Raw genomic sequence first — 25,604 nt, 5'->3', positions numbered from 1 at the left:
CGGCTGCAGTGAGCCCCAGGTGTAGAGTGAGAAAACAGAGCGCTTACCTTGCAAAATGAAGTATTTTTCATTTTAGAAAGCAGTAAGGAATGTGAATTCCCAAGGGAACTAACTGGGCCTCAGCTCACTGACAGACGCGCAGGGGTGTGCGTGCCTGGATTCACGCTACGAGCGAGTGGCTGGTTTGCCGTATAACGATGTACATCAAAACCAGGCCGTTCTCAGCACTTGCAAAATTAAAGCTAAAACCAGCCATTGGCCACGCTCACCCGCGTTACTTTGATGATGAGCCTTTCCGAGCTCCTCGCACAGAATTAAGTTGCAGCGGCATGGCAGGACCTGCAGAATCAGGCCCTGCATTATGAGCAAATAAAAGCCCGGTGAGATGAGGAGAAAGCTGCCTTGTACTGAGCAGGTCTGTGCTGCCGGTGATTGCTTTAACGGCTTTTTCACCTAACCTTTCCTTAAAAGGAAAGTAGAAACCTGCCCTTTTTATTGACTGGTGTCTCAGTTCTTCTGGTAAGTCTCAAGCGTGCAAGGAGTGCCCAGCATCCTCAATGGTAAGCAGTGGGCTTCATCGAAAAACTTGGTTAAGCCCAGAATCCGAGCGCAGGAGATCACGCGTTTGGGTACCTCCAAACGCCACCTTGGCTCTGCCTGCCGGGGCACACGCAGGTACGGAAGCGCGGAGCTCCGTAACCGTACCCTGATCCACAAAGTTTTCTCCAAAGGCAAACTGCCTACAGGACAGGCTTCCGCACGAAACACCAGCTCAGCAGCGTTATAACGTTACAGAAATAACGAAGAAGCCTCCTGCTCCTTCAACCAGGGCTGTCAGCCCTTCTCAGCAGCAGTGGGGGTCTCTGCCCTGGCCTCAGTCAGCCCCCCGCCTGCATCCCTCCACGCTGGGGGGGCAATTACCGGGAGTCCTTGCCGGTCTGCAGTCTAAACCCGGGACTCTGCTGGGAGCTGCCGAACTTGGGGCCGAGATAACGAACATAGACTGACCTTCTGGACTATGCCCGCTCCTCATTCTAGGAGACAAAAGAGTCTCATTCCTTCCTCATGCTCTGAGTAAAGATCTCAATACAGAATCTTCACAGATCATCTGAAATGGGAGGAAAAGGGTTTTGTTTAGATTTATACGACATCTTTCATATTCAAGGTTGCTCTAACATTTTATAAAGCAATAAGGCAGCCCCTGGTAGTTCGGTGTCTGTGCAATAAAACCCAGCAGGCGTTTTGTACTTAGCAATAGCCTGCAAAGAGCCTTGGATGTTAGATCCTGTTTTATGTGAGAGGAAATGAAGCCTTACAATAGAACTATAATTCAATTGAAACGGTATCACGTCTCATGAACCCAATATAATTTTACCAAAAATGTCTTAGCGTGAACTATTGTCAACAGCAGAAGCAATAGTGATCTGTTAACGTGTTGCCTTAGAAGGGCTGGAATTTCCTTTCTTCTACACAACGCTTTTGCTCCCAGAGGTTTGCAGGAAGATCCGTGGCATTCACGGGGCCACACAGGTCGCAGCTTTTCCTTTTCCCCTCTCTGGGTCTGGGTTGCGATGACTGACCTGCAAAGTTGAGATTCTTTTGCAAGCCCAGATACGCGCTGCCAGGCTGGACCGTGTTGGCCATATCGCAGTGAGCTCGCTCGTCCTTTTTCCTAGTACTGATCAGATAGAAAAGCTGCGGGGGTGAATTTGTTGATAAGGCATCCCTTCGTGATCAGAACAAAATTGCAGGACGCAGGAGTAATGGCAGAGCCGAGAGCTGATGCTGATCCCGATGTCACCCCGCTCAGCAGCTCCCGGTGGAAGTTCAGCTTCGATACGAAGTGCTGAGACTTTGGCAAAACAGCAGCTCATCTCCAAAAGCGTAGTTGTTCCACAGCAATTAATTTATATACACAACATTACCTGGAAGTAAAAGATCTGTGTTTCTTGGGTTTAAACTACTCCAGATAAAACAGAAGCTCAGCAGTAATGAACAGTTGTGTGCCTACTGCCAGCCCTGAAAATTCAGAGTACAAATATCAAGGTGGGGGTCTTCCGTTATTAGCAATTTAGTAAAGAAAAGAGTGGGCTGAATCACATCTTTAATTGCTTCCGTGTGTTTCCATGCTCCCTAGTAAGCCTGCAGAGGTTGAGTAGCCTGGATCTTTGTGGGTGGTCACAAATACGGTGCAGCAGATGGAGCTGAGCCTACAGCCGAGCTCAGCCTTCCCGACTCCGGGCTGAAATCCTCGCCAGGGTTCAGCCGGGTGCCGCGGCCGTGCCAGGAGCAGCGATGGCAGCTCTCGAGCCACCCGGAGCCAGCCCCGAACGGCACGGCCTCTCAGAGGAGTTTCTGAGACCTGGTGGGCAAGACCCAACAATTTTTCAGAATGAAGTAGGCGAGGATTTAACCGGTTAAGTGGGAATTGAGACCAAGCCCAGGGTTGGACAACCCTAGCTGGCAGGCAAGGGTGAGGTACACGGGGCACGCTGGGCAAGGGGAGCGGGGTGGAGGGTGCTCCCCCCCGCCCAGCCCCTGGCACCAGCCCCCCCCGCCGAGCAGGGGGATGGCGCGGGAAGGGAGCAGGCGTCTGCCTAAGATGGCAGCGGCGGGCGAAGCCGCAGAGGCTGCGTGGGGTTAGCGGTGAATCACCGGCAGGAGGAATGTGCACTGCAGCATCCGCCCTCCCTGGCAGCCAGGGGAAGTCTGCCTTCCCAGCCAGGGCTCCGCACGGAGCCCAAAGGAGTCTGAGAGCAGCCACGGCCCGGGCTCCCCTCCCAAACACTGGAGCTTTTCTCCCTCTGTGAAAGGAACTGCCCCATCAGCAGCACCCCGGGAGCACACCCTCCACGGAGCACCCAGAGGTGCTTCTGTCCTTTCAGACAGTGACCCAGTTTCGGTCCCTGCCCCAGATGAGGATGCAAGGTCCCGTGAGACCAGCTGGAAGGAGAGGAGCTGTGCTGCAGAGGGGTTTGACGCTGGCAGGGGTCAGGATCGCAGGAGGGGGGGCAGGAGGGGCATCAGCCGTCGCTCGGGGATGGGGCAGCCGAGCAACCCGAGCGGTCAAACTGGAAACCAAGCGACCCTGCTACTACCCAAGCCTTTAAGTCCCTCTCCTCTGCAAGGACAGGCTTCCAGACAGATATTGAATATACATGTGGAGCTAGTAATTGAAAAAAACATCCATGCATTTTGAACAGTTACGTTCATTGCTTTCCTTGGGGTGGGGGTCAAAACGAGTGGGAATCTTCCAATAGCTTACAGTTACATGACACTGGCCCCGACCTACAAGACGCCGTACGTTTGAGGGAGACAGAGAGGAGCACTAGTATCCCCCAAAGCGCCCCGTGTGTGACACATCCCCCAGCAGTCACGTCTCCAGCGACGCTGGCGATGGCGGGGGGGCGGGAGCAGGAGGGGCTGCACCGCGGGTAACGCAGCAACGGGGCACGGCTCAAGCAGCAAAGCTGAAGAGGCTGCGCCGGGGGGTTGCGGGCCCTTCCAGAACACGGTGTGCCCGCCCGCCTGGCGCTCCCACCGCCACGGCTCACGTCGGGCTCACTTCGGCCCATAAAAGGGAACACGCGGCAGCGGCCGGCACTGCCGCCAGCCCTCCTCCTGCTCTTCCCTCCCCTCCGTGCTGCCAAGCCGGGCTCAGGCGGGAGCCAGAACCAGTTTGCGGGGCTTGTGGCGCACCGTGTCTGTGCATGTGCCTGTTGTGCAAGCGGGCCGAGGGGAGCGCGGCGTTGCTGCTCTGCGCCCGCCCTCCCCGCCTCCAGCGGCCGCAGGAACCTGCCCAGTCACAACTGAGCTCATTCGCCCGGGCCCAGCGGTGCTCGGGACGGCAAGCATCTGGCAAAGAGCTGCTGCTACCCTTGGCCGCTCGTCGCGGTGAGCTGATGAACCTGACATCTGCCGTCCAGTACGTTTGGCTTTTCTACGTAGAAAAAGTTCTGAAACTTGCAGGACCCAACTTCCAGCAGCACCAAGAGCGCCAACCGCCCCGCGATGGAACGGGGAGGATCTCCCTCCCCGAAGGTCTTGTGAACGCTCTCGCCAGGGGCTCGCCTGTGCCAGCAGGCATGGCAGAGCGAGCCAAGCTAGAAATCACGTTGGCGACAAGCTAGATCCGGAGATGGAGCAAGAGAGGGATTTACGGAGAGGCTTACAAGGGCTTGCAAGGTACTCACAGGAGATCAGCAAAAGTGAATGCTGAAATCACTTATACCTGGCTGGAAAATATTTCCATTTTTTTTCCTCTCTGTTGAAAATACAAAACCAGCTTTGACACAGGCTCCGGAAGGATCGCTGCTTCCATGCAGAGTGGGAACAGAGAGAGATGAAAAACATGAAGCTTTCCATCCAAAAGTGGACACTGCAACGTGGTTCCATCAGGAAAACCAGCAAAAGGTGGTTGTTTTGCTCCAGTGCAGGAAAAAGAAACTCCAAACCCCCAAATTTCAAAGGTTTTGATTATCAAAATTATTAAAAGAGAATTATAATTTCCAATCAACATCATTTATATGAGAGGTTGCTCCGACCCTACCAGGACTAGAAAATGAGGAACTCAAAGACGGTTTGAAGCTTACCTGCCACTCCAGGTCCAGAGACAGAAGCTACAGTTGCTGGGGTTTTTTAATTAACTTAATTTACTGGAGAGTAACACACCTGGTGACTCACTTTTTTTTTTCCCCTAGGTCCTTGCTAAGCCAGTGCCCCAGCACGGTGTTACAGACACAATCACTAGAAATTAGATTTGGAATGAGCAAGAGATTAAAGCTCTGACAACCTACATCATTAAAGATCCTGTGGTCTTTGCAGGAGAGCATGCCTGCCAGCCACATCCCAGCCCGGAGACCTTCCGCGCTCTGAGATTCCCCAGGGACGCTGCTGCAGCCGCCCTGCTTTGCTGGGAGCTTCGTGTTCACCTCCCGACAGCAGCCGCGCTCCTGCAACAGCCCAACTCGGCTGATGCCTTTCAGCATGCACAGCACCGAATTTCAAATGGGGATGCACCGCTTGCTCACAGCGGCTCACCCCGGGATACGTTTTTGTGCTTTAGAAGGGATAGCTCAGCAGAAGGGAGCATCCCGAGGATGCCGGACTGAAGGCTACCACCCTTTCCTCCAAGCGCGTGGGGCCAGCACGCTGCCGAGCATGCTCCCCGTCACCCCCCGGCCCCGAGGTTTGCTGTGCTGCCAGCACGGCCACCAGCAGAAAAGCAAAATTCACGGGCAGAAACCAAACGGACGAGGAGGCGCGTGCGCGGCTGGCACAGACCGGCGGGTTCGGTAACCGGGACCTTCCCGTGCCGGGCTTGGCGGCACCGCTTCTTCTCACCGCGTTCAGAAACGAGCGCTGCCGGTGGAAGGCGGCAGATGGATGCCCCCCAGGACACGTCGCAGCCCCCGGAGCCGTGTGGTGCCAGGCGCGGCAGCGCTGCTCCCTCCATCCCCGCGACAGACCTTGGCCCTCCCGCCTGTGAAGCGGAGATAACAAACCCCCCCTGCCTCCACCGGGCCGGAGAGACCTCGCTAATCTCCTAACGCTCGCAAAGCCCCTGGAGAGCCTCCAGAGAAAGGCGACACAGCGGCACAGGGTGTTATTGCCATGGCTCCAGGCCCCGCCGGGAGGGACCACCTCTGGAGGGGAGAGATGCTGTTGTCCTCGTTCCAGCTCATCCTCTGCCTCGCTGCTGGGCACGTCAAGGCAGCCAGCTAGGACTGGTCAAAAATTTCAGCTTAAATTGTTTGCCTTTGCCATTTGAAAGATAGCTGGGCTTTGACGTGAAAGAGCAGGGTATCCCTCCCCTAGAAAATTCTCAGTTTTCATTGAAAGGCCTTGCACCCTGGTTGCTACATAAGTTTGCAAGCAGCAAGGAAAATATTTCCTGTAAAGCATACTGCCGTGCAGCTCCCAGCAGGATCCAGCCCAGAGCCTTCCTTTTCTGGTACGGCAGGAATTCCCTGATCAGATAACCATCCCGAACTGCAAGGCTGAGCAAGGGGGAAGACACCAACACGTGGTCCAGGAGACATGGCCCCAACAGAGGGAAAACTGAGGAGGAGGTGCTTAGACCTACGCCTCTGCCGAGCACTTCAGGAGCATTTCTGAGTGGAAGTGCTTTGTATAGTTGGCCAATATACTTTAGGGGGTTTTATCTACATATTCTTCAGATGTTTTTTGAAAAGGATTAACATTTCCCATATCTAATAGCTCTAGTACCCATTTTTTACCACTCATTCAAGCAGCCAGCTGTGAAACGCTAACCCACTTTGCACTGAAACATCTCCACATCTTGTTCTTGGCACCTGGCCTCCGCAGAAATCAGTGCCGCGCGAGGGGGGGAGCTGCCCGTGGCGGGGCCGCGCCGGAGCCCAGCGAGCACCAAGGACACGTAACCGAAACCAAACTCAGAAGAAGAACAGAGACACCGTGCAGGCAGTTCTGGGGTCGGGGGGTAACGGCCAGACGCTCAGCAGAACACCGGGCAGAGGACACCCAACAGCGCACGCCTCACCTCAGAAACCCCCTAAACGGGTGGATGTCACCTGAGCTGCGAGATGCAGAAGGACAGGGGGACGGGAACAGCCCAGCACGCTGCCCGCGTCATCGCTGGGGCGACAGGGAGGTCCAAGGAGTCGTCATCTCGCCGTCGGTGGGCGGCAGCAGGGACGGGCACTCACCCGCTGCAGCAGCGGTCTGGGCACGGTTCAAGGCACAGAATTACCCTGACAGCAGAAATGGGGCTGAGGTTCCTCCCTGGAACACGAAAGACGTCTACGAGAGGACAGAGGGGACGTTAGGGTGGCTGGTACCTCTCCATAGGATGCAAAATGACCGTGGGGAAAGGGCCACCCCAAACCCAACGCAAACCCGAGCGAGGTGCCTCTGCCCCGGCTCTCGTGCTGCCCGCGGCGCAGGCAGCTGCTCCCCGCACCCGGCACGGTCTGCGCTGCGTGTACGCACGGGTCTGTGAAGCTCCTCAGGACGCCACAGACATGGTAAATAGCTTTAATAACAGTTATTAAAGGATCACTGGGGCAAGGACCGTATTATTTAGGGTTTAGACAATGGCAATACTCCCAGCTGGAGCTAAATAAATAACAAGTGAAACAGCAGCGATTACACCAGTCCTCACCTGGCAGACGCGACGGTCTCCTCCTGGTTAGCAAAGTCTGGGCTTGAAAGGCTTTTCCCTAACACCTTCTCCCTCCTGAAGCAGGCACCAGAGACGGTGAATGAATCAAAGGTACCCACCTCGTTCAGAGCCAAGCGAAAAGGGGTGAGAAAACACGGGAGCGCGAGGAGAGAGGCGAAGGAGGGTTCCCCACGCGAGCGGATCTCACATGTACGACATCAGCAACAATGACAGGTTTAGGGCTCAAGCTTAACTCTTGGAAGTCACGGCTGTTCGGTTAGTTCATCCTGTTTCACCGTTGTTCTGAGAGCCTCCGCGCCCCGGGTTAGCTGTCCCACCAAGCGCCTCATTCACAGGACAGGGTCGGCACCGTCAGCCCAGCCGAGCCATACCCTGGGAAGCACATCTGTGGGGAAGCGGAAGGCCCAGGAGTCTTCCTCTTACTGCCTGGTCTTTTTTGTGTCAAATGCTCCGAACTCTTCTTTCTCCTGAAACGTCTTTGGTTGCGGGTTTTTGGGGTTTTTTTTGAAGGGTGGGTGAAGCCTGCCAAGTGTTTTTAGCTGCTCTTCCAGCGGCTAAAATAAGCCTATAGTCAGCTTAATATGTTGTTTGCTTTGCTTTCTTTCTCCCCGTAGGTCAGCACATCCTACTACCCTGCGCCAGGATCGTTGGGGCACTCGGCAGCCATCGTCACTCTGCCCCACCTGCAGCACCACATATCAGCTTATATGTACGTAAGGAAACTGAAATACGGGGGGGGTCGTGCGCTTTTCGGTACCTTCGCCTTAGGCTTATCCAGCCAAAGGTTCTCGCGAGCCAGGAGGTAAAGGCAGCCCAGAGCGCAGCTCCCTCGTAGCGCCTCATTCCGCGTAGGGATGGACTTGGCTGGCCCAGGCAGGGGGTCACAGAGACTCAGTGCCACAGCTGAATCGTTATAGTCCCAGCAGGCGAGCTGTCCGTGCGCCTTATGACCTTACTTCAGTATTTATATAGTTCTGCCTATTTGTCAACGGTACGTTTGAGATTTTTTTAAATATAAAGAAACTGGTTACTCCTTGAGTGCCTCCAGTTATTTATTTTTAAACAGTGAAGGTTGCTGGTGTTTTGAATGATCCAATCTTTAAAACTTTCCCAGAGTTAAAATTTGCAGATAATATATTGTGATGATTTGTTTTCCTCTAGATAAGATTCACCAGCCTGGCACTGCATAAAGCTACCTAATAACAAAATAGCAACAAGCTGCCTACGTGGTAATTAGCACCTCCACAGTATCGGGCCAGACCTGTGGGAACACAAGTGCACACGAGCGGTATCTAGAAATCTGTGCCACGCTCACCACGGTTGCTGCTTTCACGCGTTAGACTATTGCACACACTTAATCCTAAACACAAGAAAACTCCTAAGACCTTAAAATAATTTGCAGCACGAGGACTGTGTTGAAGTGTTCAATCCGCCACCTATTTTGCACAGCTCCTTTTTCAGCCCTGCAGTATCAAACCAGCATCTGCATATCCTGCCCTCCCAGATGAATCCCGTATAAAGTGATAAACCACTGCAGAATTAGAGCACCCTTACACTGAACCTCGCCTGGTCTGCGCAAGCACCAGAAGGAGAAGACACTTGATAAAGCCAGGCGTTTCAAGTCAAGCTTTCAAGTGATTGTTCGGAACAACAGGGAGAGAGAAAGCTTTTTAAAAGTTATGGGGTAGACCTTGATTATCTAGACAACTAGTCTGTTGTTTCTATTTTTAAAATAATATCTGATAATTGCTATATTGGTCTGTAACTCATTAGTATTTGGGAGCAGATCACATTTCCCTTGGAAAAAAAACCAAAACAAACAGCAATGCAATTCAATCTGTTACACTGGAGACAAAGTTCTTCAAAGAACAGATAGGGGAAAGTTTTAAAAAATATGCCATTTTCTTTTGCTCCTGTTTTACTCTGTGGTCACACGTGGTTCACTGCAGAGAACAAAGCTTCATCACCTAGTCGTAGTCCCAGAATCACGACGGAGAGGTCTAGAGGGCATGTCAAATTAACTTCCAGCCCGGTTTCCTCGCTAGCCCAGAGCAGAGCCATTTACCTCCTCCTTGGTCCGCTTTATTCCGCAGGGCCCCAGCGGCAGCGACTGCAGTCCCAGCGTCGGTCTCTGCAGGGCTCCGGTCGCGGCAGAACGGGGAAGGGAGGCAGATGGGGTTAACGCGCGTTGCTGTACGAGCAGCGCTCCTCCCCGGCCTCCGACGCCTCCAGATGATGCTGGAGGCAAGCAGATGCAAGGCCTCTGGCTCACCACGGACTTCAAAGGCAGAACGTATTCTTGATGCTATCGCTCGGACAGAGCACAGTACCTGCGCTCTTTCATGCTGCTTTGCCTTAGGACAGGTAACGTTGGCCCTTCAGCAGTTATTGCAATGGAGCACTCGCTGCGTGAGTCGCCCTTGGCCGGCACTTCTGGGACAGAAACCATCGACCAGATCTGTTTTGTTCTCCATTCCTGTTGGCTCTTTTATTCATATCCCCTTTGGCCCGAAGTTACAGGCAGTTTCTTCCCTGCGAGTTCTCTCCGCAACGACGGCAGCACCCAAACATTTGGTGCAGGAGCTGGTTTGAAGAGGCTTCGGGCAAACAGCTCGCCCAAAGCCAGCAGCGTCGGTCCTTCAGCGCAGTTAAGCCAGGAGCTTCAGGAGGGACTGCAGTCCCCCTGCGGGGGCAGGTACTGCCTTCCCTCCCACTCGCCCCCTTCTCCCCAGGTGCGTGGCTCTCCATTCCTACGCGGCTCACGGACCGGACGAGCTGGAGCTGCAGAAGGGAGAAGGGGTCCGCGTCTTTGGGAAAGACCACGACGGCTGGCTGCGGGGCATGTCCCTCGTCACGGGGAGAGTGGGGATCTTCCCCAGCAACTACGTCGCTCCCCTCTTCAGGTTTGGGTTTTCTTATGTGAAACAAAAACGCACGGGGAGGGGAGCGGGTAACGCAGGGGATTTGGGGTGGTTTTGTTCCCACAGAGAAATCACTGTGGGGGATTCCTGCGGCACTAACGAGGGCCAGGGATCCCTCGCCCGGGCGGGATGACACCCGGCAGTTCTCACTCCTTTTATTTCTCCGTGTACCGACTTGGCTGCACACACCACATGGGAATCGCATCTCCTCCAGCGGCCGGGCACCACGGCAGGGAGAAGTCAGGGAGCGGAGGGGGCCGGCAGCGTTCCCCTCGGAGGGGGCACACGGTCCAGATGAGCAAACAGCGCGACATCAGCCTTCATCTGCTTGTTTTAACCTGGGATGTCGACAGAGACAGCAGCAGCTTCTCCCATGACTGTTTAGTTCAGGCCAGGAGATTTGGCAGAGACCCGTAGGTGACACAACGGCACGTTTTGATGAGTTGCTCTGGGAGCCAGGATGAACAGCAGCGTGTCTGTGCTCGGACTCGCCTTTTATACCTTTTGGATGACTCCAGTCTTTTTTTTTTTTTTTTTTTCCTGCCAGAAGGGAAACCACAAGCTGAAGGCTCTTTTAGAGTCAAAATACTGTCTTTAGAACAGGCATTTAAGCACTGGATACCATTGATCTAGCTAAACAAACATGCTTTAGAAAGAGCAATAATTAAAATATACAATTTAGGAGAGGAAAAAAAAAAATGCACCCTTAGTTCCCCTGAGATACGCTCAGGTTAGGCAGAGAAATGAAGAACAGCTTAGAAACCCAGTGCTCTGTTTCTGCAAACAGAAAGTCAAGACACCTCTCCCAGGACTGTGATTCCGTTATGTGGAGCGGGGTCTCCAGGGCTGGAAACTCGCTGCGATGGTCCAGCCCCATCTGCGGGAGCGGGGACGGACGGGCGCAGGGAGCTGTGCTCGGAGGGGATCGCACCGAGGGACGGACGGGGGCATCTCAGCCTCCGCCTCCCCGAAAGCCATCTGCCCACACATCAAAAACGCGCCTCACGCTCCCAGGCACTCCCGCCCCCATTTGGTTTCTCCCCCTCGCTTCTCCTTCCCCACTTCTATTTTTTTCTGCCAAATTGCTCGGTTCAGAGCAGAGGTCCCAGGGCTGCCCCCCCCTCAGCATTCCAGAGGGCTGGTGATTAGTCTTCCTCTCTCCAGCCCGTTTCTTCACCATGTCGCTTCCGATAACACCGCGGCCCCACCGCGCGGATAACCAGAGCAAACCAACACCCAGGAGCACAGCCCTGTCACCCTAAACAGCCTCGTACGGTGCTTCAGCCACCAGCGCCGGGTTTGGAGCTGCTCTTCTATCCTCCTTAGGAAACTTCTTCACAATAAATTGATGCCCGAGTTATTTGATGAATCACTGCTCAGTTATTAAACCATAAATCATTCCTCCACCCCCCCAAAAAAGGTAAAGAAGAATCAGAGGGGTGGTTTTTTCCCCTCCTTTAAGGAGTCAGCAAAAGGACTTCATTGCGGCCCACTCCCTCGAGGAATTCGGTGCGGTATTTGCCCCGGTATTTGCCCCGTGTGCTGGCAGGGAGGTGACGGGTTTGGGCAATTTAGTGGCGTCGGGTGAAAACACGGCGGTGACCTCTCTAGGGGAGGAGGAGGATCCACAGTAGCTGCTGTGCACGGGACAGGGGCCCAGCGGCGGAGGGGAAGCTGGAGCCAGACGACCGGAGCAGAACGTTTCCTCTGCCCCGCGCGAGAGGGGCCTCCGGCCGAAGGGGCCGTCCAGCGCACTCCGGGCAGGGGAAGGCTACGCGGGCTTGCCTTTGCCTCCGGACAAAACCAGCCGGGCTGCGCGGCACCCAGAGACAAGGGGGAAGAGGAGCCATTCCCTGACGTGGGAGCAGCGCGGGCGCATTGGAACCACTGAGGTGTCTGTGGGCAAACTCCTGCTCTCCTTATAAAACCGCAAGTCTAGTCTCAGCTCATTTTCTTTTCTGTTTCTAACAGGAAATCTAATCTCTCTGACTCGAAGATGCCTTCCCTGTACACCTCATGGACGCTATCGACCTCCTCGCTCTCCTCTCAAGGGAGCATCTCAGAGAACGGCCTGAGACAAAGCAGACCCCTGAAAGCGGCGCTGCTGCCCGTGCCCGTCCCCTCGCCCGGGAGGAGCATGGCCACAGCGGCCTCGGGACAGGCATCGCTGCGGCGCGGACGCGGCAGCACCAGGAAGAGTAAGTGCTTGGGGGGGTCTCTGGGGGGGTCTCTGGGAGGGAGAAGCCAGACGCAGCCCCCGCCCCCCCGGACCATACCGGCTGCCGGAGCCATAAAAAAGAAAGCGAACGCTGCCAGGAGAACGGCAGCTCTCCCCAGGGGTCCCGCCAGGCTCCTGCATCACGCTGAGCCCCACGCGAGCAGAGACCGGCCGGTCCCGGGGTGCTCACCGCATCATCTCCCACCCACGGGCGAGCTGGGGGGGGCAGGCGTCTGCAGGCACGGGGTGACCTCGCTGTCGCCCAGCCGCGTCCCCTTGTGAAACGGGCTCCCGAGGAGGGTCTTTCCAAGGGGTCTCGTCACAGCGCCGAGGACAGGCAGTGTTACCCTGCCGCTGGGCAAGGGGCCGCAGGCGAAGGAAGATGCCGTTTGCGAGGCTGAGCACAGCAAAGCCCGCCCCAAGCTCCGTGGGGGTTCACCCTCCCGGCTGGCGAGGGGGCGAAGCGCCCGGGGGGTTAACCCCCTGCGAAGGCACAAAGGCAGGGCTGGGGGCTCACCCGCACCGGCCGGCACCGCTCACTCCTGGGGGAGCGGCTGAGGACCGTGTCCTCGAGGGGCACGGGAACGTGGCTCAAAACGCGCTGGTTAACCAAAACCGTTAAACAATAGAGTAGGGGAGGCCGTTCGGGGTACAAGCATCCTTACGTGGCAAACAAAGAAAATGCAATACAAAATCCAGCAAGGTGAACGCGAACCGTACCAAGACAATATTCTCAGTCTCTAACTTCTGCAGTGACCTCGGGAAATGAAAGTCAGCAAATCCAACCTTTAAGTCCACAACACCCAGCAACAGGGTGCTAAACCGTTAGCCAAAACGTCAGTACACGGATATGGGGAGAAATAATCCCTAATTATACGCACACAACCTTGGGCCCTAAACTGGCTTTTGTTGTTCTGGAGAGAGGTTTTGGAATCATCACAGATGGCTCTTTGAGAGCTCCATCTCCGTGCTCAGAAGCAATTTAAAAAAAAAAAAAAGGTTAATTTAGAGTATTATTAGGAATTGTCAAGAAAGGAACTCAGAACAAGAGAATAACACTTAGCTGTGCCATTGCGGGAGTTCTGGTGAACTCATATCCTGAACACTTCATGTATTTCTGGTAACTCAAAAAGAATATAGAAAATCAGGAAAATTATGCAGGAGGTTGATCAAGAGAATAGAATAACTTCTATTTCAGGAGAAAAAAAAATTCAGCTTGGAAATATCTGAGATGCATAAAATCATGAATAGCCTGAAGGTGAGAAAGGATACTTGATTTAAAAAAAAAAAAAAAAAGCAGCAGGAGTTACCCAGTGAAATTGTCAAAAGCTTTGACGTAGCAGAGACCTGGGGGGGAAACCTCCGTGTCGGCTCCGTTTTTCTTCTCCTCCTCCGCAAAGATCCCATACGTGCTTCTCACTTGTCCATGCCGGGGCTGTCGGAAATGCCCGCAGGGACGGAGGGCAGGGAGAGGGAGCCCCAGGGAACCCCTCCGCGAGGCTGGCAGAGGACCCCGGCTCCCACGCCACCGGCTTGCCCCAGCTGCGGTTATTCTGGTAATTTTAGGGGGTTTGACTATGCAGAGCTCAGTTGGTTATATTCTTTCCAACGAGGCTGGCAAGGTTTACCCTTCAGCCCATGCACGCTGCTTTGGAATACATTTCCAAGTGTGTTTGGGCAACCAAGTGGCATTTTCTGCAGCGCAGAGCTGCTGCTGGAGGCAGGCAGTGCCCGGGGCAGGGGGGAGGCGCGTTTGCAAGGGCCGTTGTCGGTGGGTTTAGACTCGAAATTGGATTTATCTTAAGAGAGTTGTTTTACTGTAAGGACTCATTCCCTTGTGGTGGCTATGTTAAAAAAAAAAAAAAAAAATCTCAATCTTGTGAACAGCAAGAAGCTACAGAAGAAATAAAGTGTGTGGCTTCCCGTGCTGCAGACGGGAAAGCAGCTGTGGGATGGAGCAGCCAGACAGCAACAACGCACGGGACGGGCTGGCGAGGGCTGGCAGGAGGGCTCAGGAGCAGGGGTCGTGTGGGCAGCTCGCACGTTTGGCAAAGAAACCGTGCAGGAGAGGGCAGGGAGCACCCCGGGCCCCGTGAGGTGTTTCTGCTCAGGGCGGTGATTTCTGGTGGCAGACGTCCTGCGTCACCCAACACGGTCACCCCCTCTCTATCCAAGACAGAAAAATCTCTGTGACGTGAGTTGTTGTGCAAATCCAGGGCAGCTGCTCCGCCGAGGCTATGGAGGCAGGCGGCGTCACTGCACACCCGTCCCGGTGCGTAGGGGTGGGTGCGTGGCGATCCCCGGAGCATCCCCGTGAACGGGGCTGTTAGTGCCAGGCTGTAACCGCTGCTCGTTTCTGCCTCTTTGCTTCGTACCGGTCTGGATTCCTGCTGACTTACCTCCTTCCAACGGTTCTCGCTCCCCAGATGGATCCCTGCAGAGGCCGGGGCAGGCAGGGACCCCCGTGCAGGTTGCCGGCTCCCTCCGGCGTCCTCCCACGGCTGCGGTGCGACCTCAGCAGTTTCAGCTTTATCAGCACGTCAGCCCCCAGCCGCTCGGCATCCCTCCGGGAGCTGGCGTGGCCGAGGCAGGAACGAGGCCAAACTTCTCCCACGATGCTTCGCCGGCACTTGCGGTCAGAGGAGCGGAAAGCAGAACTCCCTCTGTGTGCAGCTCGGTGATCCTGGATGCCAAAGACCCTCCAGCAAAGAGCGAGGCAGCTCCAAAGCCGCCTGCGTCAGCCCCGCCATCCATCCTGGTGAAGCCAGACACCTCCCGCAACAGCGCCGAGAAGGTACGGCCAGCGGCATCCCGCTGCTTCAGAGGGTCCCCCCAGTCCTCCTGGGACTGGCGTTCTGCGTCAGCCCAGTACTGACCGGGGCCAGATCCCTTGAGGGCTTCACTCCGTTCCCACCAGGTTTTCTTCCGACAGAAATCGCTGGGATTGGTCCCTGCATTAAGAAATCAGATGTTTGTGTTGCTGACTCTGCTGTTCAGATTAAGCCTTTTAGAAAGGCAAGATGCTGCAGGGTCTCCTTCCGTGTAAACCCGTGTTCAGTCACAATCAAATCTGAACTCTTAAATCGGGCAAGGATCCCACCGATGTCCCTGAGAGTTTGGGAGCGAATGGGCAAACGCCGCAGACCTGGGCGTCAGACCGTGCATCAGGCCGGTCTCTACAGAGCCCCCCCACCTCCCCCATGTCGCTTTGGCTGAGCCATTTGGAACCAAAATTTTTTTTCCCTCTGGCAGCCTGAGGGAAGTTTCATAAAGATAAAAAAGTTCTGCAGATTGCCCTAGTGACAGCTTTCCCTTCCCGCGGCACCCAAAGAGTAAATCACAGTTCCCTGAAAGCCCGACCAACCTCGGAGCTCCCAGGAGGAGCATCACCAGCTGGAGAGGAGCCGCGGGCTCTCCCTGAAGGGCACGGCAGGCCAGGCCAGGCCACCCGCCCTCTCCCCTCCCGGAATTCGGGTGATGGCTTTCGGGAGCACCCCGGTAGGTCCCTGCGATAGCTGGTGGCACTGCTGCACGGCGCTGTGCCGTTCCCTGGTGCTCTCTGCCATCAGCTGCACGTCGCTCTGGGCTTCCCCGCAGGCATGCTCTGCACCCAGGAAGGAGCCAGCCGCCCCCTCGGCTCATCCCCCCGGTTCTCCAGGGCAGGTCACAGCAAGGAGGGCGGGTGGCTGCTTTTCCCACCGTGACTCTGGTCCCCTTCTCGTTGCAGCAAGTGAAGACGGTGAGGTTCCAGAACCACAGCCCCCCGCCGCCCAAGCGGCACAGCCTGCAGCCCTCCCCGAGCCTGCCGCGCAGCAGGACGGAGCCGGCGGCCGCAGCGGAGGCTCTCCTGCCAGAAGCCAGCCTGCCGGGCCCCGAGCTCCTGGTGCTCTACTCGCCCAGGACCAGCTCCAGCCCCCTGCACCAGCGACGGGCGCTGCACCCGAAGGCGCTGTCGCTGGACCTCTCCGGGCAGCTGACCTTCCCTGTCAAGAAGAGCTACAGCAGCATTTCTGCAAACTGACGGGGTAACTCCTCCGCCCGCTCGCCTTCGCGCGCCTGCTCCTCTCCTCCCTCCTGCGAGGGCTGAGCACCCCAGACCCCGCGCCAGCCTGCCGCCCCCACCGCTCCCCGCCCCGTGGCGAGGGGCAGGTGTTGCCCACGTCCCCACATCCCCACGCCGCCGGCACCCTCAGGACCTGCAAGTCTGAGGCTTGCAGAGAGCTGGGGGAGCTCCCGAGGGAGCGGGACGGGCCAGGACAGCGTCCATCCCCGCACGGGAGAGCCCCGTCCTGGCCCCTGCTGCCCGAGCGCGGCTGGAGGAGCCCCACTGCCCCAGGGCTGCGGCGAGAGACATGAACGGCGTTTGCGGCATCCACAAAACTGGTGTTCCTTGGTGTCGTGTAGGGCTGCCCGCGGGGCACCGGAGGAGGAGCAGGAGGGGGAAGAAAGGTGTGCACGTATCAGAAATAGTGAAACTTGTTTGGATCTCCTCGCTGCTGCGGGAAAGCCCACAGGGATCAAAACACTGGTTCATTACCTTCCTGCTGCTGCAGGATAAAGAAACCATAACTCAAAATCAGTCAGTTCCTAGCCGACGGTTCGTGTTGCCTTTTGAGGGGGGTTCACTCAGATTTTTTGTTAGGTTGGTTGCTTGCTTGCTTTTTCTCTTTGGTTTTAGTCCAGGAGTTTTAACACAGAATGCAGTTTAAAAGGTGACTTGGAGAGGAAAGGGACAATGGAAAGGGACGTGCCATTACCGCAGTCACTTAGACTCTGCAGACAGGGGTACTGAATCTTGCTTCTCCTCATTGCTTGGTTTCCTCTAATTACCTGTCAGCTACCTCCCAGCAGTCCGTGAGCTCACTCCAGCTCCTTCCCCCCGCCCACCCACTCAGATATCGCTTCTGTAAATATCCCAAGTGGAATTCACGGGTTTAACTCTACATTAAGATGCATGAAACGCTGTCTACGTCACAGAATTCAGCATTCACCGTGCCGCAGACCACCCCCCTCTGCCACGGCAGCACCAGCTCGTTTCGGCTGTCCCCATTTCAAGCATCTCCTGTGAATCCACAGAAAAGCAGGCAGAGCCGGAGGCTGTGCCCGGTTCGCCAGCTGGGGCTGCTCTCCAGCAAACCCGTGCACAACAGCTTTTGGGTTTCATTGCTTTTATTGCCGGTTTACAGACCAGCAATTCCCATCCTAGCCACAACCACCGACCGCTGGATCTCCTAACCGCGGTAGCTGTGCTTCGTCCAAAACTGCTGTAAGAATCACATCCTCGGTTAATCGCACACAAAACCCATGAGATTAACTCCACTGGTCAACAAAACTCTCCGAGGCACTGGCACAGCCTCAGAGAAGGATGGTTTTTTCTGGAACTAAGAAAAGGGAATGCATAAAATCATTTACTACTCTACAGCCCCTGTTGTTCTACTCTTTCAGCTTTTTCTGTCTGTGGAGCAGGAAGCTGGCATCTGCCCGCAGGGATCTGCAGTAGCACGGAAGCCACCAGTGGCACAGATGAGTTCTTCACCTTGTGCTCTCTGCCACTGTTTAAGCTCCTGCAGAAAGATCCTGACAAGCTGAAAATGTGCAGTTGCCCAGGTATAAAAGGTGGCACAAGCTGCAAATAACAGGGTGAACGTGACTCTCAGCAATGCCACCTCAAAGGCAGCTGAACATCTCAGAGAAGACGTGCCAGTTCTTTGCCGAAGACTCCTCTCATCCCTTTAAGACCGAACCAGAAAACCTCGTACGCTGGCTCTATAACCAAGAGCACCTCCGCTTCTCCCAAACACATTCAGAAATAAATAGAATTGCATTAGGTACGTCCAGGACCAGCTCGGGTAGCAATTTATAGTGTCGGTTTGGACGGGAAGGAGGGGCTGCCTGCTCACGCCTGGCTCCGGAGGGGATCACGCACTGCGTGCTAACGAGAGGACAGACGGCTTGGCGTGACCTGACCTGTAATCCGCTGACGAAGCACCTAATGCATTTCAGCAGCTGACCTCCCACGAGGCTCACAGAAGACGGTGGCATGGGTGGTTGGAACTACGCGAGAATTAATTACGCAGATGGAAATGCTGGCAAAGAAGGAGCAGTAGGAAACGTGAAGCCCAGTGAATACATGGCAGGGACAGAGCGTGTAGGGAAGGAAGGGGAATTTCTGCGTTTTACTGCCCCAAACACCAGCATCCTCACCTTGCGCCACTATCACAGAGCCAAGGTCTAACGGGACTGCCCGGGTCGTGCTGTTTGCTGAGCAGGGTGACGCGGCTGGGGCAGCTGGGCCGTGCCCTGGGGGGGACGGGCCGATCCCTGCACACACACCGCAGCTGATGCCGATCCCGAGGTTTTACACCCTGCAGCGAGAGGCAGCCGGAGCCCCCCCGGCCCCAGCAGAGCTCGGGGTCCCCAGAGAGCCCGGAACGAGAGGATGAGCCAGGGACTCTGCTGCGGCTCCGATCAAAGATCTTCCCTTGTTATCGGCAATTAACCCTGCCCTGCGAGACCCCGGAGCCTGTTTCATCAGGAGCTCAGAAGGAGCGTTCCTCGAGGCCAGGGAGCGCATCAATAACTGCTGACGCTCAGGAGGGAGCTCAGCGCAGTCTGCATGCAGAGAGGCATTTGAAGATGAGGGGCAAAAAGGAAAGAGCGAACCATAACTCACCAGGGGCTTCAGACAGATGTACGCTGAAGTAAGTCACCTTGTAAGTTTGATCTACAAGTGGGGCAGGTTTTCCCACGAGAGGCAGGCGTGCGAGGCCAAAGGAAGAATGCAAAGTTCAGTTTGGGGCTGCAAAACGCAAAGCTTGGAGAGCAAGAGACAGCAGTGACTGCAGGTCCGCTTCTCACGCCTGGGCCCTGCCACCGAAGCCCAGATACGAGGAGAGACAGCCCCTCCTTTGGCCCGATTTATCGGGCGTGCTAAGCTTCAGGGGACACCAAGAGCAGCAGCAGAAGCCAGAGGTGCTCAGCGTGCCTTAAGGCTGGACAAGCCATAGAGTCTTTCTGCACATCTGGGCTCACAACAGCTGGATACCGCTCACATTACCAGGTCAGAACATCGCCTTGCATGGAGCAAAGCCACCCTCTTACCCTCTCGTATCAAGACAAACAGCAATAAGGATTCACAGCACCCATGCACACAGGGAAGCCTGCAAAACCGTTCAGCCCGTTGCACAACAGTCACGTCCGAAGACAAACACACCAAAAAGCACCACAGATCTCTCCTGGCCTTGGCCCTTGACCCGCTGCACTATGACAACAAGTGACAGCAGCGGGCTGATGGGGACAGAGAGAGCTCTGACACTCGTGCGCACACACGGTCACGGGTAACGGCAGGGAAAGGAAGCACTGACAGCGAAACTGGTGCTTTGGTAAAAGAGCAGGCAGCTATTTTGGGACTGATCTCTCAGTTTCTTGCACAGGATATTTCAGTGCTTTGATGCTATGGTGATAAGTGCCCTAAATATATTCAAAATATGTAGGGAGAGAGAATGAAACCAAGACATATTTTAAAGCAACAGCTCTAACAAGCGCCTTGCTCCCACAGACGTACCTGCCCGCTGGTTTCATACTGCGGCCCGCTGAGCAAAATCGCTCAGTGCTCCTCGCCTTCCCCACCCCTCCCCTGGCAACACCCTGGAGGAAGCATCCGGACGGCGTTACTTCACCAGGAACATCCCAAGGAAGAGGGACTAGAGCTCAGACCTTTTTCTTCCAAAAGCCCAGGCTAAAGCAGGACCACCTGGAGCCAGCCTGGAGCATTGGCACGAGCCCCGAGCCAGGCAGTGCCCAACAAGTGGCCCTTGCCCACACGGAGAAGCTGATCACGCTGGGGAAGACACCGACGGGGTCTGTCTGGGAACACTTCTTTAAGTGCACCAGACTGAAAACATCTGTTCTGGAACAATCACTCCAACCACCTTTCCTCTGCAAGCGGAATCACCACACTGCGTTCTTGGAGCATGAGCAAACTTCACGTTTTTTGTTCCTGCTGACCTGAAGCACACTGCATTTTCCATGAGGATCTGCTCCAAACCCCTGTCCCTCTCTGGCTGCTGTCATCCAATTTTTGTTTGGGTTTTTGTTTGGGGTTTTTTTGTTTGTTTGAATTGGGTAGCAATGAAAAGGGAGGCATCACATGTTGGCAGGAGGGTGGTGGCTTTACACAGAGGTGGGCGAGCTCTTCAAGGGTTTCTGTTCTTTTTAGATACATATTTCACTTCCCTCGTGTCTTCCCACCCTCCAGACTCTCTTCAGCCCATTTCCCAGCGAGGAGAGGTTAGACAGCAGCACTGGGACCCTGTTTTGTGGTTCCCGAGTTGGCCAGGAGGGCGGAAGGCCACCCCTTTGCCCCCAGGGATGTGTCTCAGCGGTACGGAGAGGCTGCTCCCAGCCCTGTTTTACCACAAACCATCACACGAAGCACAGAGTGCAAAGAAAACAACGTTAGGAAAGGCAAAACACAGTTGCAGCTGTACTGCAGCGTGATGCATTTCTGTAACGAAAATTCACGGTTCTCTGCCTACCCGGCCGAAGGTGCAGGCAGGCTGATCTGGGCTCTGAGCACCCGGAGCATCGCGTTCGGCAGCAGAGCGCGGGAAAGGAGCTCTGGAAAAGCGCGTAAAGCGGCACATGGGGATGGAGGGACCATTAATGTACCTCTCAAGTTCTGGAATTGGGCTTATTTTCTATCTGCTCATTCCTTATGATTAGTTAATGAATTGGAGCCCGTTTCAGATCATTCATCAGCTCAGCTTTAATTGCCTGCCTAGCCTGGCAGAAACCTTGGAGCGCTTCAGTAAGTGACCTACCCCCCGAGCTTGAACCGCAGTCACGTTTCCTGACAAATTATGAGCAGAGGCAGCAGAGGTAAGAAAACATAACATTAACCAACTCCGTCCACATCCTTCATGCGGAGGAGGCCTCCCTGCCCCAGCCAGAAGCATCCACTTGCCACAAGGAAGGTCGAAGTGACGACGTTCCGTCTCAGGAGGGAATTCTGCAAGGCCATTTCAGATGGCAATGGCTGCTGCACCGCTGGCAGACCGCTCCCCAGGAGCCCGAGAGCCGCAGCCGGGCTGGGGTCCACAGAAGGTCCCCTGGGATCAGTCCCTGCTCCGTGACCAGAGGATCTGGTGATCCCTTGGTCAGAAAACTCGAGTCACGCAGGAGGCGGCTGTGGGCACGCAAAGCCTTCGGCGTGGCGCCTGGCGGGGGGCCGCCGGCAGCTGCTCTGCCCGCAGCGGGGGACGGCCAGGCTGGGGCTGGACCGGGGCTCCGGCAGCTCCAGACACCCGCGGAGAGGAGGGTGCTGGGGTGGCTCCGGAACCAGGAGAGACCCTGCCTGGCTGTGATTTCTATTCGTCTTCCAGTCGCTGAGCCTTCGCAGTCATTCTCAAGAGGTTTTCCCCATGGCCACAAGGCTCCTCTTTTCATGTGGAAGTCAAGGGGATTTTTTTTTTATTTTTTTTTTAACATGACCTCATGGTTCCAAGAACCTGGTGCGTTAGAAAAAGTATCCTAATGCTGATAAGCTAGTGAATGACCACAGTGTGCAGGACACCAGGTATTTGCTTCTTCCACTCTCCCAACAACCCTGCTCTCCCCTTGGGAAAGGTCCATTTTCTAAAACTAGCATTAGAAAAACACCTTTAAGGTTGTAGCACATTCAGGCTTCTAATCCACGCTGTGTTCTTAGTCACCAGGTGTTGTAATGAACACTTATTTCCAAGCATTTTATTTCCTGACTCCATCCTGTTCAATTTTTCATAAGCCACCAAAGCAAAACTGTTCAAACACTGAGCATCTCCTCTAGATGCAGAAAACCCAAGAAATTAGTTTGAGAAAAAGAAGCCTGAGAGAATAAGCAGCCTTTACTGAAGAGCCCGCAGCGGCAGGAGGGGTGGCCCATCGCCCCAGCCCTCCTCCATCCCCAGCTCTAGGGAGGAGGAATGCAAACGTTGGCCCCCAAACATTTAAGCTGGAAGCACCAGAGCAGCCCAGGAACGTGTAAGTTCATGTGTACGTTTATCATTATTTTAGGAGGTTTATTCGTTGTCCAATAGTTATGGCAGTTCATTTCTGCAACTACATGTTTTAAGTGTAATAAGAGCGATAGGCTTTCAGTTTTTCAGGTTTTTTGCCTTAAGTCTCAGTATAAAAAGAGTCCCCATTTAAAAAGTAACATTTCAAAATATTCATAAGATCAGTGTTTAGAACCCAAAACCGTCCAGGTGAAGCGGCGGGGACTTACCAGCAAGGTCAGCGGGGGTTTGCGCGAGCTGATCCCTTGTCCCATGGAATCCGCGCTGCGGGCTGCACACGAGGTACCTCACGGCGTCAGGCTGCTGGCGACTGTACGTGTCGTAAAAGCGGAAGAAAGATCTACTTACACCAAAGTTCCAACCGAAATAAATTTTAAAGGCGGTAGAGATCAACGAAAGGCAGTTTACCTTGATCCCCTGCATAACAGACCAGGGAATTTTGTTGTCTTCTTTCTGCGCTGAGCCCAGGAAACATTACAATGAAATGTTACAGCCATGTTACTATAAATGAGAAAACAGAAAGTACTATTTTTACATGTATATGCTTAGAAACAGTAGGATATATAATTGTCTCTTATTTGGTGATGGGTAGGAGGAATAAATAAAATACATACATTTAGTTTATTGTTCAGAGACACTTGTACAAATTCAGTGATGCTCAATATTTTTTCCATGATGTGAAATTCATTTTTTAAAAAGGTTTTTTCAATTTAACATACTATTAGGGAAAAGGGCGAAGTCAATAAAGATATTAGTTTTCTGTTTTGTATTAATCTTCAAGATATTTATTTTCTATTTCTGGAAGTGAAAAGCAATGGTTTAAGAACATTTTAAGTTTTCAGAAGTTTATTCATCTAAGTTTATAGCACTAATGTTTAGATCTGTAGCCTGTAGATTAATTAAATTAATTGGAGCCGAATGGATTACGACACCGTATGCACTGGACATGTACGCGGCAGAGCGGCGTTGCGGCGTGCGTGCGCTGCCAAATTAGCTGGCTGGGGCTGGGGGGGGCACCAGGTGGGAAACACAGGTTTCGGCAAAGCTTTCAGCCCCGACGCGTGCGGCATTCCATCCCGTGGGAGCTACTGTGTTACCATTAAAACTTTTTGCATGAAAAACCCAGGAACATTTATTTTCACTTTCTTACGTCGGGCTGCTGGTTCGCCAGCCGGGAGCGAGCGGTGCGGAGGAGGAGGGTACCTGGCGCTGAGGGTGGGAACAGCAGCTTTGCTCTCCGGCTCACCAGCCAGGTTCCGCCTTGAGCTCGGCTCCAGTGTTCTGCGCTCGAGCTCCCGCGTTCTAGTTCTGACGCTCTTTGCCCTCAGCGGGAACCTACAAGCAGGTAGAATGACAACATTTAGCATTGCTTGACTTTTTGTTTTCTTCTCCTTTTTCAAGTGCTTTGAACTCTCTGGCCAAGAGGGGAGCGCAGCGCTTTGCTCCGTTCCGTGGTTAGAAGTGAGTCCCCAGAGGCAGGGCCAGTCGGAGCGCAGGGACGGGACCTTGTCCCGCTTCCAGTCTGCCCCTTGCCGGTACCCCTGTGCTGTAAACTCTTCAGCTGCAGGACGAGAGGGTCACTGCTGCTTTCCCAAGAGCAGCAAATTAATCTGCTCTAAGTTCCAGATCACAAGTCCCAGCTGAAGACAGCAATTTAGGTTCACGCTCTCAAAGCCACTGCTGGATCAGGAAACTGCTGCGACACAACGGTCTGGCAGAAGGAGCAGGGTACTGGGCTTTAGACCCAGGTTTAACAACTTACTGGGGTTACTGGGCGTTAGACCCAGGTTTAACAACTTACTGGGGTTACTGGGCATTAGACCCAGGTTTAACTTTCCAAAGGGGATGAGAAGCAGCAGAGGGAGACTGCTGTGAAACACTCGTGCCTTTTATTTTTCAAACCAAGGCATTTTGCAGAGTGGGTGGTGAGGGAGAAGGACTGGATGGATAGAAAGAATCGTGACCGCTCGAGGAGGAGCCCGCCCGAGTTCTACCTGAGAGCACAGCTGGCACGGGGAGAGAACCAAAACCCCCGAAGGAGGGTACGTACGTCAGGTTGTACAAGAAGGATACTTCAGGTGGCACAGAGCAGCAGCTGGGCAGTCAGAGCTGTCCCCTGTTTTAAGGAATTAGCACTTGTAGCACAGTCTCATGACCCAACTGACCCAGCCAAAAATGGAAACCAAAAAAGCATCAACTGGAAAAACCGATCAAAACCCTGCTTTTGCCTTCTCTGCAGAGATCCTGGAGCAGGGAAAGGTGGGAGGCAGGATCTGCTGCCCAGAGCAGGTCCCAGTGCCGCCGGGCTCCCTGCGGACCCCCAGCCCCGGCTGCTTCGCCCGCTCGGTTGTTTCGGGTCTGGCAGACATCTGCAGCGCCCGGCTCCCTCGTACCTGTCCAAGGAGCATTCTAAACCCCCCTCCATCAAACAAGCAGCCCTGCTTTTAGAGTGGTGTCAGAACAAAACCCAAACAACTATTTTCAGACAGCACTGCTGAAGTGCTCCATGCCTTTGAATCTAACTCACGTCCTTAATGCAAATCAGTGGTGATGCTTTTCTCCTCCTCACACGTTACAGAAGACATAAAAGAAACCTGGAGGGAAGTAATGTGACCCCCACCCAAATAAAGAGAAAAAAGGATGCAAAAACCCGATCTGCTACTAAAGAAATAAAACATCAAAAGAAATAAAAATTCTCCCTATTAGACACATATTTCTGCTTAATGGATCGGAAATTACTCTAACAGCCACTGCTTAAAGATCAGAGGAACGACAACTGCATCCCCTTTATGCCACAGATAAAACGCAGATTTACCTCCCTGCAGCTTTTAGCGGAGCTCCGGTACCCGGCCAGGGCACCTGCACCGCAGGCAGCTGCCTTCTGCTGCCAGAGCCCTGCCCCCTGCTGCCAGAGCCCCTGCCCTCAGGCCCCCCACACGCACGGGGCCACCGCTGGTGGCTTGCAGGAGGGCTGTGGTGGCCACTGCCCAGCGCCCCCGGGTCACGTCACGCAGCGGCTGGTGACTGGGCACCACAGGGGGGGACACGCACCGGGAATGGGTTCGAGGTCGCTGTTCTCTCGTGCGTCTTTGCTGCGGGAACTACCGAGGCGTTCAGGGAGTAAGGAGCAGCCACGCAAACTCCTACAAGTTGCCTTGGCGCAGCAGAAGTCGAAGCGGCCGGTGGCCCAGTCCCTGAGGCAGCAGCAACGGCCACGGTGACGGCGACGGTGGCTGGCTCCTCGC

General features: G+C 54.6%; 1 protein-coding gene and 1 long non-coding RNA gene across 2 annotated transcripts in view; one reads left to right on the top strand and one right to left on the bottom strand.

The window, feature by feature from the left end:
* Positions 1–22,582, top strand: part of SH3RF2 (SH3 domain containing ring finger 2) — a 44,977-nt gene extending 22,395 nt beyond the window's left edge. The window contains exons 6-10 of the mRNA XM_054842005.1: positions 7,780–7,874; positions 9,898–10,068; positions 12,058–12,284; positions 14,731–15,098; positions 16,032–22,582. Of these exons, the coding sequence (XP_054697980.1) occupies positions 7,780–7,874; positions 9,898–10,068; positions 12,058–12,284; positions 14,731–15,098; positions 16,032–16,325 (1,155 nt within the window). The 3' untranslated portion in view covers positions 16,326–22,582. The remainder of the gene's footprint in view (positions 1–7,779; positions 7,875–9,897; positions 10,069–12,057; positions 12,285–14,730; positions 15,099–16,031) is intronic.
* Positions 221–25,604, bottom strand: LOC129212856 (uncharacterized). The gene is made up of 5 exons (XR_008579297.1): positions 25,411–25,604; positions 23,563–23,694; positions 22,768–22,860; positions 22,569–22,669; positions 221–1,108 (listed from the first exon to the last, which is right to left on the bottom strand). It is a non-coding gene; the product is annotated as an uncharacterized LOC129212856 (long non-coding RNA).

This window comes from Grus americana, chromosome 14 (genome assembly GCF_028858705.1).
Source record: "Grus americana isolate bGruAme1 chromosome 14, bGruAme1.mat, whole genome shotgun sequence".
Classification (NCBI taxonomy): Eukaryota; Metazoa; Chordata; class Aves; order Gruiformes; family Gruidae; genus Grus; species Grus americana.
The sequence above is the reverse complement of the archived record's forward strand: the minus strand, read 5'-3'. Positions and strand labels throughout refer to the sequence as shown.